Source organism: Bos indicus, chromosome 3, assembly GCF_029378745.1.
Source record: "Bos indicus isolate NIAB-ARS_2022 breed Sahiwal x Tharparkar chromosome 3, NIAB-ARS_B.indTharparkar_mat_pri_1.0, whole genome shotgun sequence".
Taxonomy (NCBI): Eukaryota; Metazoa; Chordata; class Mammalia; order Artiodactyla; family Bovidae; genus Bos; species Bos indicus.
The window spans coordinates 17236686-17255666 of NC_091762.1; the positions used below are offsets into that span (position 1 = coordinate 17236686).

General features: G+C 47.1%; 1 protein-coding gene across 3 annotated transcripts; it reads left to right on the forward strand.

The window, feature by feature from the left end:
- The first annotated feature begins 11066 nt into the window (after positions 1-11066).
- On the forward strand, positions 11067-15914 carry LOC109556735 (protein S100-A15A). Of its 3 annotated transcripts, none has more exons than XM_070780677.1 (3): positions 11067-11219; positions 12451-12674; positions 14905-15914. In XM_070780677.1, the coding sequence occupies exons 2-3, from the start codon at positions 12525-12527 to the stop codon at positions 15079-15081; spliced, it is 327 nt and encodes a 108-aa protein (XP_070636778.1). In that variant the 5' UTR covers positions 11067-11219; positions 12451-12524; the 3' UTR covers positions 15082-15914. The 3 variants fall into 3 exon arrangements, with proteins under 3 accessions (XP_070636778.1, XP_070636790.1, XP_019813719.2); XM_070780689.1 differs by having other exon boundaries at positions 12514-12674; XM_019958160.2 differs by lacking the exon at positions 11067-11219 and having other exon boundaries at positions 11983-12674.
- Positions 15915-18981: the final 3067 nt, after the last annotated feature.

Below are 18981 nucleotides of genomic sequence, written 5' to 3' on the forward strand. Positions count from 1 at the left end.
TCAGACACAACTGAGCACACACATATATAATATTAATAAATATATATATATATATATTTATTTATTTATTTTTCCTGCATGAGAACACTTATTGTCTATCTTCTAGGCAAATTTCAAGTGTACAGTAAAGAACTGTTAACTGTAGCCACATTTACTTACACTAGAGTTTACTCATTTTGCATGTGTGAAACTTTGTATCCCTTGACCAACTTCTTCCCATTTCAGTTAGTTCAGTTCAGTTCAGTCGCTCAGTCGTGTCTGACTCTTTGCGACCCCATGAATCGCAGCACGCCAGGCCTCCCTGTCCATCACCAACTCCCAGAGTTCACTCAGACTCACGTCCATAGAGTCAGTGATGCCATCCAGCCATCTCATCCTCTGTCGTCCCCTTCTCCTTTTGCCCCCAATCCCTCCAAGCATCAGAGTCTTTTCCAATGAGTCAACTCTTCGCATGAGGTGGCCAAAGTACTGGAGTTTCAGCTTTAGCATCATTCCTTCCAAAGAAATCCCAGGGCTGATCTCCTTTAGGACAGACTGGTTGGATCTCCTTGCAGTCCAAGGGACACTCAAGAGTCTTCTCCAACACCACAGTTCAAAAGCATCAATTCTTCGGTGTTCAGCTTTCTTCACAGTCCAACTCTCACATCCATACATGACCACTGGAAAAACCATAGCCTTGACTAGACGAACCTTTGTTGGCAAAGTAATGTCTCTGCTTTTGAATATGCTATCTAGGTTGGTCATAACTTTCCTTCCAAGGAGTAAGCGTCTTTTAATTTCATGGCTACAGTCACCATCTGCAGTGATTTTGGAGCCCAGAAAAATAAAGTCTGACACTGTTTCCACTGTTTCCCCATCTATTTGCCATGAAGTGATGGGACCAGATGCCATGATCTTAGTTTTCTGAATGTTGAGCTTTAAGCCAACTTTTTCATTCTCCTCTTTCACTTTCATCAAGTGAGCTTTTTCGTTCCTCTTCACTTTCTGCCATAAGGGTGGTGTCATCTGCATATCTGAGGTGACTGATTTTTCTCCCGGCAATCTTGATTACAGCTTGTGCTTCTTCCAGGCCAGCGTTTCTCATGATGTACTCTGCATATAAGTTAAATAAGCAGGGTGACAATATACAGCCTTGACGTACTCCTTTTCCCATTTGGAACCAGTCTGTTGTTCCATGTCCAGTTCTAACTGTTGCTTCCTGACCTGCATACAGGTTTCTCAAGAGGCAGGTCAGGTGGTCTGGTATTCCCATCTCTTTCAGAATTTCCCACAGTTTATTGTGATCCACACAGTCAAAGGCTTTGGCATAATCAATAAGCAGAAATAGATGTTTTTCTGGAACTCTCTTGCTTTTTCGATGATCCAGCGGGTGTTGGCAATTTGATCTCTGGTCCTTTGCCTTTTCCAAAACCAGCTTGAACATCAGGAAGTTCACAGTTCACATATTGCTGAAGCCTGGCTTGGAGAATTTTGAGCATTACTTTACTAGCGTGTGAGATGAGGGCAATTGTGCAGTAGTTTGAGCATTCTTTGGCATTGCCTTTCTTTGGGATTGGAATGAAAACTGACCTTTTCCAGTCCTGTGGCCACTGCTGAGTTTTCTAAATTTGCTGACATATTGAGTGCTGCACTTTCACAGCATCATCTTTCAGGATTTGGAATAGCTCAACTGGAATTCTATCACCTCCACTAGCTTTGTTTGTAGTGATGCTTTCTAAGGCCCACTTGACTTCACATTCCAGGATCTGGCTCTAGGTGAGTGATCACACCATTGTGATTATCTTGGTCATAAAGATCTTTTTTGTACAGTTCTTCTGTGTATTCTTGCCATCTCTTCTTAATATCTTCTGCTTCTGTTAGGTCCATACCATTTCTGTCCTTTGCTGAGCCCATCTTTGCATGAAATGTTCCTTTGGTATCTCTAATTTTCTTGAAGAGATCTCTAGTCTTTCCCATTCTTTGTTTTCCTCTATTTCTTTGCATTGATCGCTGAAGAAGGCTTTCTTATCTCTTCTTGCTATTCTTTGGAACTCTGCATTCAGATGTTTATATCTTTCCTTTTCTCCTTTGCTTTTCGCTTGTCTTCTTTTCACAGCTATTTGTAAGGCCTCCCCAGACAGCCATTTTGCTTTTTTGCATTTCTTTTCCATGGGGATGGTCTTGATCCCTGTCTCCTGTACAATGTCACAAACCTCCATCCATAGTTCATCAGGCACTCTATCTATCAGATCTAGTCCCTTAAATCTATTTCTCACTTCCACTGTATAATCGTTCTGGATTTGATTTAGGTCATACCTGAATGGTCTAGTGGCTTTCCCTACTTTCTTCAATTTAAGTCTGAATTTGGCAATAAGGAATTCATGAACTGAGCCACAGTCAGCTCCTGGTCTTGTTTTTGTTGACTGTATAGAGCTTCTACATCTTTGGCTGCAAAGAATATAATCAATCTGATTTTGGTGTTGACCATCTGGTGATGTCTATATGTAGAGTCTTCTCTTGTATTGTTGGAAGTGGGTGTTTGCTATGACCAGTGCATTTTCTTGGCAAAACTCTATTAGTCTTTGCCCTGCTTCATTCCGTATTCCAAGGCCAAATTTGCCTGTTACTCCAGGTGTTTCTTGACTTCCTACTTTTGCATTCCAGTTTCCTATAATGAAAAGGACATCTTTTTGGGGTGTTAGTTCTAGAAGGTCTTGTAGGTCTTCATAGAGCTGTTCAACTTCAGCTTCTTCAGCGTTACTGGTTGGGGCATAGACTTGGATTACTGTCTTATTGAATGGTTTGCCTTGGAAACGAATAGAGATCATTCTGTCGTTTTTGAGATTGCATCCAAGTACTGCATTTCGGACTCTTTTGTTGACCATGATGGCTACTCCATTTCTTCTGAGGGATTCCTGCCCGCAGTAGTAGATTTAATGGTCATCTGAGTTAAATTCACCCATCCCAGTCCATTTTAGTTCACTGATTCCTAGAATGTCAGTGTTCACTCTTGCCATCTCCTGTTTGAGCACTTCCAATTTGCCTTGATTCATGGACCTGACATTCCAGGTTCCTATGCAATATTGCTCTTTACAGCATCGGACCTTGCTTCTATCACCAGTCACATCCACAAGTGGGTATTGTTTTTGCTTTAGCTCCATCCTTTCATTCTTTCTGGAGTTATTTCTCCACTGATCTCCAGTAGCATATTGGACACCTACTGACCTGGGGAGTTCCTCTTTCAGTATCCTATCATTTTGCCTTTTCATACTGTTCATGGGGTTCTCAAGGCAAGAATACTGAAATGGTTTGCCATTCCCTTCTCCAGTGGACCACATTCTGTCAGACCTCTCCACCATGACCCGCCCGTCTTGGGTGGCCCCACAGGCATGGCTTAGTTTCATTGAGATAGGTGGGCAGCTGCGACAGCGCACATAGTGTGGCCGAGAGTCAGGGGCAGCGGCTGAGAGTGCCAGGCTGTGATGGTGCAGGAACGGCAGAGAGGAGCTACCCCCAGCCTGAGGCCAGGAGTGGTGGCTGGGAGGAGCAACCCCACGTCCAAGGAGTGGTGGCTGCGCAGGTGCAGGAGGGCCTAGAGGAGCTATTCCACGTTCAAGGTCAGGAGGGGCGGTGGTGAGGAGATACCCCTTGTCCAAGGTAAGGAGATACCCCTCGTCCAAGGTAAGGAGCAGCGGCCGCGCTTTGCTGGAGCAGCTGTGAAGAGACATCCTACATCCAAGGTAAGAGAAACCCAAGGAAGACGGTAGGTGTTGCAAGAGGGCATCAAAGGGCAGACACACTGAAACCATAATCACAGAAAACTAGTCAATCTAATCACACTAGGACCACAGCCTTGTCTTCTCATTTCCCTCTCCCTTAATTCCCTGGTAACCACCTTTCTACTCCTTTTCTTTGAGTTCAGCCCTTTTCACTTCAGTTCAGTTCAGTCGCTCAGTTGTGTCCAACTCTTTGCGGCCCCATGAACCTCAGGACACCGGGCCTTCCTGTCATCACCAACTCCCGGAGTTCACCCAAACCCATGTCCATTGAGTCGGTGATGCCTTTTAACCATCTCATCCTCTGTTGTACCCTTCTCCTCCTGCCCTCAATCTTTCCCAGCATCAGGGTCTTTTCAAATTAGTCACCTCTTTGCATCAGGTGCCCAAAGTACTGGAGTTTCAGCTTCAGCATCAGTCCTTCCAATGAATATTTAGGACTGATTTCCTTTAGGATGGACTGGTTGGATCTCCTTGCAGTCCAAGGGACTCTCAAGAGTCTTCTCCAACACCACAGTTCAAAAGCATCAATTCTTCGGCACTCAGCTTTCTTTATAGTCCAACTCTCACATCCATATATGACCACTGGAAAAACCATAGCCTTGACTAGATGGACCTTTGTTGGCAAAGTGCTGTCTCTGTTTTTCAATACACTGTCTAGATTGGCCATAACTTTTCTTCCAGTGAGTAAGCATCTTTTAATTTCATGGCTGCAGTCACCATCTGCAGTGATTTTGGAGCCCAGAAAAATAAAGTCTGACACTGTTTCCCCATCTATTTGCCATGAAGTGATGGGACTGGATGCCATGATCTTAGTTTTCTGAATGTTGAGCTTTAAGCCAACTTTTTCACTCTCCACTTTCACTTTCATCAAGAGGCATTTTAGTTCCTCTTCACTTTCTGCCATAAGGGTGGTGTCATCTGCATATCTGAGGTGATTGATATTTCTCCTGGCAATCTTGATTCCAGCTTGTGCTTCCTCCAGCCCAGCGTTTCTCATGATGTACTCTGCATATAAGTTAAATAAGCAGGGTGACAATATACAGCCTTGATGTACTCCTTTTCCTATTTGGAACCAGTCTGTTGTTCCATGTCCAGTTCTAACTGTTGCTTCCTGACCTACATACAGGTTTCTCAAGAGGCAGGTCAGGTGGTCTGGTATTCCCATCTCTTTCAGAATTTCCCACAGTTTATTGTGATCCACACAGTCAAAGGCTTTGGCATAGTCAATAAAGCAGAAATAGATGTTTTTCTGGAACTCTCTTTTTTGATGATCCAGCAGATGTTGGCAATTTGATCTCTGATTCCTCTGACTTTTCTAAAACCAGCTTGAACATCTGAAAGGTCATGGTTCAGGTATCGCTGAAGCCTGGCTTGGAGAATTTTAAGCATTATTTTACTAGCGTGTGAGAAGCAATTGTGCGGTAGTTTGAGCATTCTTTGAAATTGCCTTTCTTTCGGATTGGAATGAAAACTGACCTTTTCCAGTCCTGTGGCCACTGCTGAGTGTTCCAAATTTGCTGGCATATTGAGTGCAGCACTTTCACAGCATCATCTTTCAGGATTTGAAATAGCTCGACGGGAATTCCACCCCCTCCACTAGCTTTCTTTGCAGTGATGCTCCTAAGGCCCATTTGACTTCGCATTCCAGCCCTTTTAGATTACACACATAGTGCGATCATGCAGTGTCTGTCCTTCTGTGCCTGGTTTGTTTCATTTAGCATAACCTTCTCGGGGCTCACTCATGTTGCTGAAAATGGCAGGACCTCTTTCTTGTTTAATGGCCAGACACTGTTCCGTTGTATACACATATCATGCTTTCTTTGTCCGTTCATTTGTCTATAGAGTTTTTTTTTTTTTTTAAGTTATTTATTTATTCTTGGTTGTGCTGGGTTGCTGCCTGTAGGCTTTCTCTGGTTCTGGTACAAAAGGGCTGCTCTTAACTGTGGTGCACTGGCTTCTCTGCGGTGGCTTCTCTTGTTGGGGAGCACAGGCATTAGGCGTGTGGGCTTCAGTAGTTGTAGTGTGTGGGTGGGCTCTACTGCACACAGGCTTCAGTCATTGTGATGCAGGGGCGTAGTTGCTGATTGGCATGTGGAATCTTCCCAGACCAGGGATCGAACCTGTGTCCCCAGCATTGGCAGGTGGATTCTTAACCATTGTACCCCCAGGAATCCATGTCTATGGACATTTAGGTTTTAGTATATTTTGGCTACATGAATAATGCTGAAATAAACACAGGAATGCAGATATCTCTTTGAGATCGTGGTTTCATTTCCTCTGGATATATATCCAGAAGTAGGATTGCTGGATCATAGGTAATCTTATTTTTGAGTTTTGAGGAAACCTCCATTATTTTCCATGAAGTCTGTACCAATATACATTCCCCAGAACAGTATATGAGGATTTGCTTTTCTCCACATCTTCACCCACATTTGTTATCTTTGTCTTTCTGATAGTAACCACTCTGACAGGTAGGTTTTATGTCATTGTGGTTTTGAGTTGCATTTCTTATTCAACTATTGAAGTTGAGCGCTTCTTCATATACCTTCTGGCTATTTGTATGTATTCTTTTGAGAAATATCTATTCAGATTCTTTGCCCGAGGGACATTAGTTTTTTGGCTGTTGAGTTGTATGAGTTTCTTATTTATTTTTGATATTAACCCTTTATCAAATATACGGTTTGAAAATATTTTCTCCTATTCTGGTTTCCTTTTACTCTGTGCTTGTTTCCTTTGCTGTACAGAGCTTTTTAATTTAATGCAATCCCATTTGTCTATTTTAGCTTTTGTTGCCTGTGATTTTGAGGTTCATATTAAAAAATTATTACCCAGACCAATATCAAGAAGCTTTCCCCCTATGTCTTTTCCTAGTAGTTTTTACAGTTTCAGGACTTGCATTTAAGTCCTTAATCCTTCTTTTAATTGATTTTTGTATATGGTGAGATCATGGTTCCTTTTTCTGCATGTTGATATTCAATTTTCCCAACACCGTTTATTGAAGAGACTGATTTTTTCCTCATTTTGTGCTCTTGGCACTCTTGTTGAAGATCAGTTGACTTTAAGGTGTGGATTTATTTCTGGACTCTATTCTGTTTCATTCATCTATATGTCTTATAGATGATACTTATGCCAGTATCATACTGTTTTGATTACTGTAGTGTTGTAATGAATTTTGAAATCATCAAATGTCTTTAGCTTTGTTCTTATTGCTCAAGATTGGTTTGGTTATTCAGGGTCTTTTACAGTTCCATACAAATTTTAGAATTGTTTTTCTATTTCTATAAAGAATGTCACTAGGATTTTGATAGGGATTGCATTGAATCTATAGATCACTCTGGTTAGAATGGACATTTTAACAATATTAATTCTTCCAACCCATGAGCAAAGGATGTCTTTCCTTTTGTCTGTGTTTTTAAAAATTTCCTTGATAAATATTTTTATAAGTTTTCAGAGTGCAAGTTTTTCACCTCTTGTTGTTTCCTAAGTATTTTATTCTTTTTGTTGCTGTTGTAAATGAGATTATTTTCTTCATTTCCCTCTTGGATAGTTTATTGTTTGGGTATAGAAATACAGTGGATTTCATATGTTTATTTCATATCCTGTAACTTTACTGAATTAGTTTATTATTTATAACAGGATTTTTGTAGTTGTTTAGTCTTTAGTGTTTTCTATGTATATCATCTTTCTATCTGCAAACAGATACTTTTATTTCTTCTTCTCCTATTTGGATGCCTTTTATTTCCTCTTCTTGTCTAATCTCTCTGACTAGAACTTCCATTATTATGTTGATAAGAAGTGACAAGAGTAAGCCTCCTTGCCTTATGCCAGATCTTAGAGGGAAAGCTTTCAGTTTTTCCCCCATTAACTATGGAGTTACTTGTGGGCTTCTCATATATGCCATTTATTGTGTTGAGATAAGATGCTTCTATACCTACATTGTTGAGAGTTTTAATTGTAAATGAAAGTTAAACTTTGTCAAGCACTTTTTCTGCATTTATTGAAATAATCATGTTTTTTTTTTTTTCCTTTCATTGTATTAATGTATTATACCACCTTGATTGACTTACACACATCGAACCATCCTTGCATCCCTGGGATAAACCCCATTTAGTTATGGTACATGATCCTTTAAATGTATTTTTAAATTCAGTTAGCTAGTATTTACTCAGGATTTTTGCATCTACATTCATCAGGGGGTATTGGCCTGTAGTTTTATTTTCTTGTAAAATCTTTACCTGATTTTGGTATTGGGGTGATGCTCAAGAACTGAGTTTGGAAGTGTTTCCCCTTCTTCTATTTTTTGAAAGAGTTTAAGAAGCACTGGTGGTATTCTTTTCTGAATGTTTGGAGAATTCACCCATGAAGTCATTAGATCGTAGGCTTTTCTTTTTTTTCTTTTCCCAGACAAACTAAACTAAGGGACTTTGTTGTCAGTAGAACTGCCTCACAAGAAACGCTTAAGAAAGTTCTTCAATCTAAATGAAAACTCACTAAACAGCAATGTGAAAACATAGGCCAGCATCAATCTCACAGGTAAAGGTAAATATCTAGACACATGCAGTCTGATGCAGCACTGTAAAGCAGTCTACTGATTTTTATATTAGGGTGAGGAAGGCTGCTGGGGTGGGCCTTTTCTCTCACAGAAGGAAGTCATGGGGAGCCCTCTCGGGTTTAGTACATGGGAGCTCTCTCTGCAGCAGTGATGTCTGTGTTCAGGTGTGTGTATGTGTGGGTTGGCTGTGCAGCTGGTGTTTAGGGACTTGCTTGTTGTAATGAGATGTGGGGGGTAGCTCTGGTGGTGGGCTTTGGGTGGATACAGAGTGTTGGCTCTGGCAGGGGAAGGGAATATCAATTCACTTCTGTTACCCTTCTTCCCAGAATCTAGCACATATGCCAAAATTCTGAAGAAATATCAACATTAAGGAAGAGTTGATTAAAGTGGACAGACTTGGAGTATTTTAAATGTCTGCCAATAATAGATTAATACAATCAATTTTGATGCATGAAACAAATGATCACTCCACAGTTATTAAAAACTGGGCTCACATTGATTAGTAGTGTGAGAGGATGCCCACAGCATAATAATAAGACAAAATAGTTACCCCAGAGCTGTGGGAGGAGGTCATCATTGTGTAGTCCGATGGTATAGAGAGCCATTTTTTCCCAAGTTGAACAAAGGCAGGGTGAAGAGGGCTGCAAATGACCTTCTACCCACTTCATGCCATGGGCCAAAATTGGAGTTCCTTTTGAGTAACAAATTATCATGTGGGGATTGTCCAAGGATGTATCTCCATCTGAAATTTGATAAGTAGTTGTTTTCAAGGTTTTCACTTCTATTTTGTCCCTTGTCTATAGATATCAGAGTTGTGAATATTTTCTTATTTATTGCTTTTAAATGTCTGTCTGATTACTTTTGTAAAATAAATTCCCAGGAGAATGATGGCTGAATCAAACATATCTCTGTGACTTCAGCTTGGCATTGCCAAATTGTTTTACTGTTTAGAAATTTGAGCCCTGCTTTTATTTTCAAAATATAAACGTGTGTTGATGAACCACTTGTTTGCTCAGGAAATCATTAAGTTGGTCAGATGAAGGCTCACCCTGTAAACTGGAAAACATTTTGCTTTAACTATATACCTATTTTTCTCTCAAATCTTCAGGCATGCCAAGACACAATCTCTGGTTAATTAACTGTCCTTTGGCGCTCCCTTCTGGAAGATTTACTCATCAGCCTGTGTGACTCCTCCCATGGAAGATGCATGGGTGAGACAGAAGTGGAAGGGGTTGGCAGAGAGAAGGCTTGGGGTCGGGGTGGGGGGGTGGTGAGGCAGTTCACCCGTCACTCAAGAACCTGTCAGCCAGATGGCACCTGAATGGAGGCCAAGCTTACACGTCAGGACCCCTTTAGAGTAGATCACTCCCTCTTTGCAGTGGGTTCAGTTCAGTTCAGTTCCGTCACTCAATCATGTCTGACTCTTTGCAACCCCATGAATCACAGCAGGCCAGGCCTCCCTGTCCATCACCAACTCCCGGAGTTCACTCAAACTCACCTCCATTGAGTCGGTGATGCCATCCAGCCATCTCATCCTCTGTTGTCCCCTTCTCCTCCTGCCCCCAATCCCTGCCAGCATCAGAGTCTTTTCCAATGAGTCAACTCTTTGCATGAGGTGGCCAAAGTACTGGAGTTTCAGCTTTAGCATCATTCCTTCCAAAGAACACCCAGGGCTGATCTCCTTTAGAATGGACTGGTTGGATCTCCTTGCAGTCCAAGGGACTCTCAAGAGTCTTCTCCAACACCACAGTTCAAAAACATCAATTCTTTGGAGGTCAGCTTTCTTCACAGTCCAACTCTCACATCCATACATGACCACAGGAAAAACCATAGCCTTGACTAGACGGACCTTTGTTGGCAAAGTAATGTCTCTGCTTTTCAATATGCTATCTAGGTTGGTCATAAAGGTGTCCTTACTACTTCTGTCACCTCTCACCCATCACCCAACCCATTTAAAAATCCCCCGTCAGCTACTTTCTTTGCGCAGGATAAAGTTGCAGCTCTAGCCTGGCACACAGGGCCATTCACATTTGGTCTCCATCCTACCTCTCCAGTCTTGTTTCTTCTAACTGCTCATTGGATACCCTGTGGACTTCACCCCCCAAGCAAGCCACTCTCTCTCATGCACCTGAGCCTTTGCCCCTGGGCAAAGCCTTTTCCTCTGTCTGGAGTGCCTGGTTCTCCATGCATCTCCTTGCAACCATATTTTCAAGTGCCACGGCAAATAGCATCTCCCGAGGAAACCTTCCTCAGCTTTCCAGGAAGGCAGAGGTGCTCCTTGGGTGCCCAGGGTACCCTGTTTATGCCCCTAAACTAGGAGTGTTCACAGTGCTCTCTGACTGTGTGTGACTCTGTCCCCTCCAAGCGTCCCCACCCTGTGACTTGGCCTCATGTCTTACTCTTTATTGCCTAGAGAGGGCCTACTGCTTGAGAAATATTTGTTGGATGAATGAATGTGCTTCGTGACTCTGGAGTTTGGGGGTTTGCTAACTGTGGGAGGACATCCCCAAAGTTGTATTTAAGTTGTGTGTCTGACCCCAAATGAGCCCTGGAGCTGTGATGATGAGCTCTGAGGTGGGGAGATGGATAACATGATCTTCTGTGGTTCTGAGATGCTTTAGATCAGGCTCTGAGGGCAGGTGGGTCCCTGAAACTGAGTTAATCATAGAAAGCAGTGTCCTGTGATGTCATCTCAGGAATGCAATTAAGGCTCAGTCGTGCTGCTGAGGAACCAGTTAAGAGTCACAGCACTGGCTACCATAATTGGAGGCATTGAGGATGGGCAGGATGTGGGACTTGGCAGAGGAGCCCCTGCTCTCAAACTGCCTCTTGCCTGAGCACTGAGGAGTCTCTAGGATAAAACAGATCAAGACTGTGGATCAGCAGCAGCCTCACCCCAGCAGCAACAGGTCAGCGCCTGGTCCGAGAGAGCTGTGGGGGTGGGCTGGGTTGTGTGGGTCCAGGATATCCTACACAGGTCCAGGATAGCTGAAAGGAGTTCTTACCCATTTTGGAGGATGTGTGCCTTGTAGATGGATGTCCCAATAGCATACTGTGGCCTCAAAAGGGTTAAGGACTTCCAAAAGAAAAACATGTCTTATAACCCCAAAGACACTGACTGATTCCAGCTCCAAATGGTCAGTTGTGTGATTTGGAGAAATTTACTTAGGCCTTTTGGATTTCGTTTCCTCCTCAGGAAGATAGGGTGGGGGCGTGATGCCTACTTTATAAGGTCATTGTGAGGATTGCATGGGATACTGTGCATAAACTGCTTTGCCCAGGGCCTGGCTGACTCTGTTAAGAGTTGGAACCAGTTGTCCTGAATCTTACCTGCCCAGAATCCAGGGAGGACAGCTGATACTATTGGACAGCCCTGTCTCCTGAAAACAGGGCTCTCATCTCTAAAGGAAGTGGGGAGCAGGGGGTTGAGGGCACCTGCCTTCACCCATGTAGAGCACCTGGATGGGGATTGGGGTGACTGGGAGAGGCCGTGGCACCCCTGCCTGCCCCTGACACTGGGCACTGAACAGCCCCACACACAGAGACTCTGGGGGCCCCGGGGGCATGCAGATGGCACACAGACCCCTTCAAAGAGGGCCAGTCAGGGCAGGAGTGGGAGCAAGATGGGGGTCCCTGTGCCGTCTGTATTAAGCCTCAAAAGGAAAACAATATTTGAGTACATCTGGGGTTCTGGGTAGGACAGTTATCTCAATATTTTGTTTGTGTTACAAAATAGTTTATGGTAGTGGGTATCTTGCCTTCTCAAGGGGTTTAAAAATATTTCCATTGGGATATGTCATCTTGCTTCCAAGAGTCTAATTTCTTCTCATTCTTGATTTTGAGGGCTCCTTGATTTCTCGATTTTGAGGGCTCCTAAGCTGAGGGCATGGTTGGGAGTGGGACACAGGACACAGATCCTGTCTCCTGGAAGGCTGCTGGCTCGGGGAAGGGACAGAGCCCTGTCCTGAGCTTGTGGCAGTTTCCTGCAGGGCAGGGAGGCTGAGCCAAGTTTGCAAGAGGTCAGGTGGGGAGGGCAGAGAGGGGCCCTTACACAGGTGGGCAGAAGATTCCTGGAGGAAGCACCCACCTGTTGTGGCCTGGCCTCTGCCTGGCCTGCTCTGCTGTGCTCCCTGCCCCCAGATTCTCCACTGTCCCCAGTTGCTTCCCCCTGCATCTCCTGAGTTGCCCCCATCCTGGGCCCAGGCCCAGCCACCATGACGGACACACCAGTGGAGGAATCCCTCTTCCAAATCATCCACTGCTACCACGAGTATGCTGCCCGGGAAGGGGATGCAGAGACACTGTCGCTGGAGGAGCTGAAGGCTCTGCTCATGGACAATGTGCCCCACTTCATGGAGACCTTGGTGCGTGGGGCTGGGTGCGGATACATAAAGTATGGGGTTGCTTGTGGGGCTGGAAGCGATTGGGGTGGGTGAAGGTGCAGGAAGCCATCTCTTAGGAGCACTTCCAGCTAGGGGAGGGGGCGTGTGGGAGGGTGGAGGGCAGGATGTTTTGTGGGAGAAGCGTGGCCCAGCCTGGGTTTATTTTCTGTCCTTCCCTCTCCTGAAACTCTCTGCCTGGCCCCACTCCAGACCAAACACAGCTAATCCCTGAAACTCAGTCCTAACCCCAAACCTGTTTGTTCTTCTGCCTGACCTGCTTCTGGAAAGAAAAGGACCTAAATCCTTCCTCTGCCCACAAGCTAGTTCGGTCAGCGACCTTGCCCCACACCTGACCTTTGAACCCTAGGCCCTTCTCCTGGGGTCTATCCAAGCCTCTCTCATCCACCTCCTGGTCCCAGTGGAGGACAGTTTGGGCTGTGGTGGCTGCTGCTAACCTGCGGGGCTGGGAATGTCATTTCCTCTCCCATCTGAGAGGCCAACAGAGTCCCTCCGAGCAGCCTGGGGGCCCAGCCCTGGAATTCAGGCTGGGCTCAGCCACCTCCTCAGGCTTGTGCCTCTCCTCTGTCATCAGCCCCAGCCCTGTGACTACCCAGCTCCTTGGGGACTGCAAAGCTGGCAGAAGTATCTGTCTCCTGGCCCTTGGCGCCCAGCCCCGGGGTCTCTGGACTGTCACGTCCAGAGTACTTCAGGTGGTGCCCAACTCAAGGCCCTCCATTCCAGGAGAGGCACTTCCCCTGGTCATATCTCATGTCCCCTGCCGGCCTCTGGGACACGTTGGAGGAGAGAGCCTCACCCTCTGTTTATTGGAGTGCAGCCTCGAGAGTCACAGGGCAGTGGGACCAGGGTGACTGGCTAGTCCCTGTTTCTGGGAAAACCTTTTCTTTCCAAGGCCAGTTGCCAATGTCATGCGGCTGTGCAAGGACCCCAGAACCTGCACTGGAGGACTCACTGGGCAAACGTAGCAGCCTGGGCCGTGGTCTGAGAGGAGGGAAGCCGGACGTGCCTGCCCCAGGCTGGAGGCCTCCCGTTTCTCAGGTCAACCAAATTTGCGGAGGAGATAAGACAATAAGTAGATGGTGGGGCCATGGGGGAGATGGAAGGGGAGAATTTCCACAGGGATGAGGACTGCTCCCAGGCCCATGGCTGCTGACAATTGCAGCGACCTCCTTCCTGGAGGCTTTCTGAGAGGTTCACCCCAGCTTTCCTGTGCCCACCAATGAAATCCTGCTGACACCTGCTTCACCCCCACTGCTCAGTGAGCCTCCTGCCTGCACCCACCCTCTGAGCTGGACTCCTCCCTGCTGTCCCTTCCACCTCAAATGCCCCTTTCCTCCCTATGCCAGCCCTGAGCGTTGCCTACTTGGGACGTCCCAGCAACTCCAGGGCCCCTAGCTCTGGCCTTTCCCGTCTTTTGTGCTTTCTGGAGGTGACACGGGCACAGAGTCCTAAATAGTTCCCAGGCAGATGACACTGCGTGGAGATATCTGACCCCACCTGGTGCTGGCCCAGCAGTAGCTCTGGAGATGCAGACATGAGGGGCAGGGGGCTCTGCCCTGGAGGCTCCCACTGTGGAGGAGGAAGGCATAGCCTTCTACCCTGACGCCCCTGGGCTGGGCTGTCCCTGCAGGGGAGCTGGCACTTTAGCTAGTGGAGAGATAGGCAAGTGGCGCTAGTGGTAAAGACCCGGCCTGCCGATGCAAGAGACCCGGGTTCAGTCCCTGGGTTGGGAAGATCCCCTGGAGGAGGGCATGGCAACCCACTCCAGTATTCTTGCCTGGAGAATCCCCATGGACAGAGGAGCCTGGCGGGTTATCGTCCATGGGGTTGCACAGAGTCAGATATGACTGAACCGACTTAGCCCAGAGCCCCTGATGATGGGCAAAGGTGAATTGTGTTGGGCGTGCCCAGTCAACCAGCACATGGAGCCCTGCCTGTACTCTCTGTCTCCCACGCAGCCCCAGGTCCAGTTAGCTGAGGTGCCCCCGACACTGCTGCCTGAACATTCTGCAGCACAGAGGGTCCTGGGCACTGACTGAATGAGGAGTTGTCTCCTGCAAACCCCCTCCAGACAGGGCCAGGCCACACTCTCCCACCGACTGCCCCTGTCCTCCCACCAGCAGGCCGAGGAGCGCCTGGCCTTCACTGCAGGGTGGTGCTGGGGTGCATGGTTGACCCTCTGCTCACTCCTCAGGGCCGGAAGGAGCCGTACTACATCACACAGTTGTTCCGGGCGGCAGACAAGAACCAGGACAACCAGATCTGCTTTGAGGAGTTCCTCTACATCTTGGGCAAGCTGGTGAAGGACTACCACTTGCAGTACCACCGGCAGCTGTGTGCCCATTACTGCACCCAGCACAGCCTCTATTAGGGGGGGTGCGGGGGCCTGCCTAGGGAGCAGGTGTGACCTAGCTGTGGGCAGCTGAAGACAGAGCTGTGTGTGTGTGTGTGTGTGCAGTGAACGCTGTGAGGGAAGAGAATAAAGCAACTTTGTAAAGACTTCTGGATGTTGCTCAGATCCTGGTTCCGTGGATCTGCTTTGGGCTCAGAAAGAAAGATTTGGTCCTACTCTGAGGATCAGTCATTTTGGGTAGTCTGTGCCCCAGGAGCCCCTGTCTGGGGGAGGAGTCAGCCCTGCCCCAGGAGCCCCTGTCTGAATGAGGAGACAGCCCCTGCCCCCAGGAACCCCTGTCTGAATGGGGAGACAGCCCTTGCCCCCAGGAGCCCCTGTCTGAGTGGGGAGACAGCCCCTGCCCCAGGAGCCCCTGTCTGAGTGGGGAGATAGCCCCTGCCCCCAGGCACCCCTGTCTGAGTGGGGAGACAGCCCCTGCCCCCAGGCACCCCTGTCTGAGCAGGGAGACAGCCATTACCCCCAGCTTTTTGTCCGAGAGGGTGGAGTCTCTTCTCTCGGGGAGTCAGCTCTCTGACAAGGAAGCCAGGCCTCACCACTGATGTTCTGGTCACTCATTCACTACACATACCTGATTGGACAGGAGCCACGAGGGAAGAAGTTCTCCCAGCTTCAAAAGAGAGCCCCAATAAAGGCGGAGCAGCCGGGACTGGGAAGGGCCCAGGACAGGGTGGGGAAGATGATGCTGGTAATTGACATGGGTGGCAGGTCCATGGCCAGTCGGTGAGGGAAGATTGTGAGGTGGGTTTTCCAGACATTGAGTCAGAGATGGGTCAAACTTAAAGTTGGCAATGCAGCCTGTCAATGAGAAGACTGATGAATGGAATGTGGGTGACTATCAATCAGGGAAAGCTTCCTGGGGAGAGGAGGGTTTGGTTTTGTTTTTGTTAATAAATAAATGATGATGGATATGGGTGTTGTTCTGACTCTGGGCTATTTGTGACTCCCTCATCCCTCCCAGCTCAGACCTGCCCCTGCCCTCTCTCTGTGTTGTTTGTTTTTGTCTCTCCCTGGAAGCCCAGGAAGCTGATGCACAGTCTCTTGGGGGAGGGTCTCGTCTGCCTTTAGGTCCTGCTGGGTCCATCTTGGTGGGTTTCTTCTCTGAGGATGGTCTGAGAATCCATGTCCTGAGTGCACTGTGATAGAAACAATGAGTTATTTGAAGGAGTGATGGGTAATTTTCTGCACCCCTATGCAGGTGATTGGATACCCCAATCAAGTTATTTAAAGGACTTGGTTTGGTTCCCTCTGCCAACTGGACCTGTGAACCAAACATGGGGAGCAGCGCCCTGCAGGCCAAACTGGAGGCCTTTGTTCCTGATCAGTGGCGCTCAGAAGCAGGCCCTCCGTGGACGCCACGTTCACATACTGGCTGATCTTCAATTCTCATCATCTAGGGGTCAGTGCCACTGGCCCCACTTTCCCTCTGGACCTCCCCTGTGGAAGTGCTTATCCTGCTGCACTGAGGTTATGTGTGGCTGTCTGTATCCTTCTCCAAGACAGGGACCCCGTCCTGTCATCTCTGTGACATGGCCTAACGTCAGCACACAGAGTGGAGCTGGGGCTGTGCAGGAGTGGGGCCTGTGGGCTGGAATCCCATGACCGGGGTCTACGTTGCCTCGTGCAGGCCCTTAGTCACATCCAGAGACTGGGAGACAGTTGGCAGGGTGACGCAGGCCACCCTTGCCCCAGGCCCAGGTGGATCCTCCCTGCCTGTCTCACCTGAAATGTACTGGGTTGCACAGGCATTTGATTACAAAGCGGCGGCTCAGCCCAGCCCTCCTGTCCCTTCCTGGGGGTTTCTCCACCGGCCCTGCATGCTCTGTCCTCATTTCCTTAGCCACGGGCTTGGGCCTGGTGTTGAGACACACAGCCAAGACTGAGCTCTTTCCTGTAAACAGGACTAAGTTCCGTTCCCCCAGGTTGCCCCATGTCCTCCAGTCTGATTACAGGCGCTACCTTTTTCCCCTTGTGCTTGCCCAATTCCTGACACTATCTCCTTCCGGGTCAGCTCAGCCTGGCTCCTGCTCTCCCGGAAGCCCCCAAGGCTGCCTGTCCAGGGAGAGCTTTTCTGGGGCGATGTTTCATGGCCTTGCTGACCAGCAGGCTCCACTGACAAGCACCCGATGCTGGAGGGGATCACGGTTTATGATTCCCTCACTGGACCTGGGGCCTGTTTTCTGTCCTTTCTGGATAAAGGAAGCTGTTTCCACCCGGATGTTCTCAGGAGTGGCTTCAAGGCAGGCATCTCCTGAGGGGTCGGGGCCTGGAAAAACATCATCTCCGTCAATCTCGCCATCACCCTCCTTGAGAGAGGTCAGCGTGAATGCCATCCTGGGCTAGTGAACAAACCCGAAGAAGAATCTCAGAAGAAGCCAGCTTGTTCTAAAGTGTGCTTTTGGCATGTAAGCACCAAAACAAAGCCCGTAGGACCTCAGGCCTCAGTTTCCTCATCTGTCACCCAGGGAGAGTTATATCTGTGATGTCCACTTCACAGTGCTATCAGATGAGTTAGTGGATGCAAAAACACTCTGAAAATATGATGTGCTGTTTGGGCTAAGATGTGATTGTGCAGGTCATTGAGAAGTGGGCCTGGACAACCGAAGGTAGGTGTCGAGTGCTTGATCATTGGTTGAAAACTTGTCATATTTGACGTCATAAACAGCCCTATTTTCCTATCAGGAGGTTGACTATCAAGGAAGGCAGACTGTATTTGGTGGGTGGGTCTATATCCTCCTTTGTTCCCAAAACACTATAATTTAAAGTGGCTGGGTATGATAAAGGGAATTTCTGCCTGGGATAAGGGCTTGGTCAAGTGTTCAATTCTTCATTCATTTATTCCCTCAGTAAGTATTAATTGAGTACCTAGTATGTACCAGACCCCAGGATATGATGGGGTTTCTGCTCTAAAGGGGCCCTTAGTCTCAAAGAAAAGACAGGCAATAAACAGATGAACTCCAATATAGCAGAGCAAATGCGTGATGCAGAAGAGCTTGGTAGCATGGAGGTGAGGATTCACTTAGCGTTGATAGAGGTGGGGGACAGAGAGTCAGCAATGGACCAGAGCAGATGGTGCCTGGACTGGGTCAGGAAGGATGAGAAGCACTTTATTGGCAGAGAGGTATTCCAGTCAAGTGCAGGAAATGGATGATGTCACAGTAGGTCATGTCACCCAGGTCATTTGAGGCTCTGAACGTTGTGTCTCTATGGGCCTCAGTTCCCTCATCTGTAAAGTGGAAATTATGATAGAACATACTTCATTGGATTATATGAGGGTTAAATGGATTGATGTAAATAAAGCTCTTAAACAATGACAGTGGTTCCTGGCACATGGTAAGAGCCCAATAAATACCAATCATTATTTTGCTATTGTTTGTTCTTGTTGATTGTCGTTGCTGTTATAGTGTATAGCTGACACTGAGCTGGGTCCCAGGGAGGCAGACACAGGTGACCCAGTCTGGGTCCTCAAGGGTTCACAGCCCAGCTGGGGAGTCGGACTTATCGACGGGGCAGTGATCACTGTGTACGCTTACACAGTGCTGGCTTACTATGTGCTGCTTTAAAAGCCTCACGTGTTTTTTTGTGTAGAAACTTTTAATTAAAATATAATATCGATTAATAAAAGCCCACAAGTCATAAATATTTTGCATCTATTTTTAATGCTCACAACGACACTATCAGGCAGATTTTATTTTGGGGGAGTGGAAGCATTTAGGATTTTAAAATATTTAAATTGTGGTTATATATATTTATATATTTATATAACCTTGGAGTAGGAAATGGCAACCCACTCTAGTATTCCTGCCTGAAAAATTCCATGGACAGAGGAGCCTGCTGGGCTACAATCCATGGGGTCACAAA

What these genes read in the sequence shown, in the direction of transcription:
- LOC109556735 (XM_070780677.1), top strand. Translation starts at nt 12,525, where the DNA reads ATGACGGACACACCAGTGGAGGAATCCCTCTTCCAAATCATCCACTGC. An exon ending in CCCACTTCATGGAGACCTTG is followed by an intron (nt 12,675 to 14,904) that starts GTGCGTGGGGCT and finishes CTCACTCCTCAG; the next exon opens with GGCCGGAAGGAGCCGTACTA.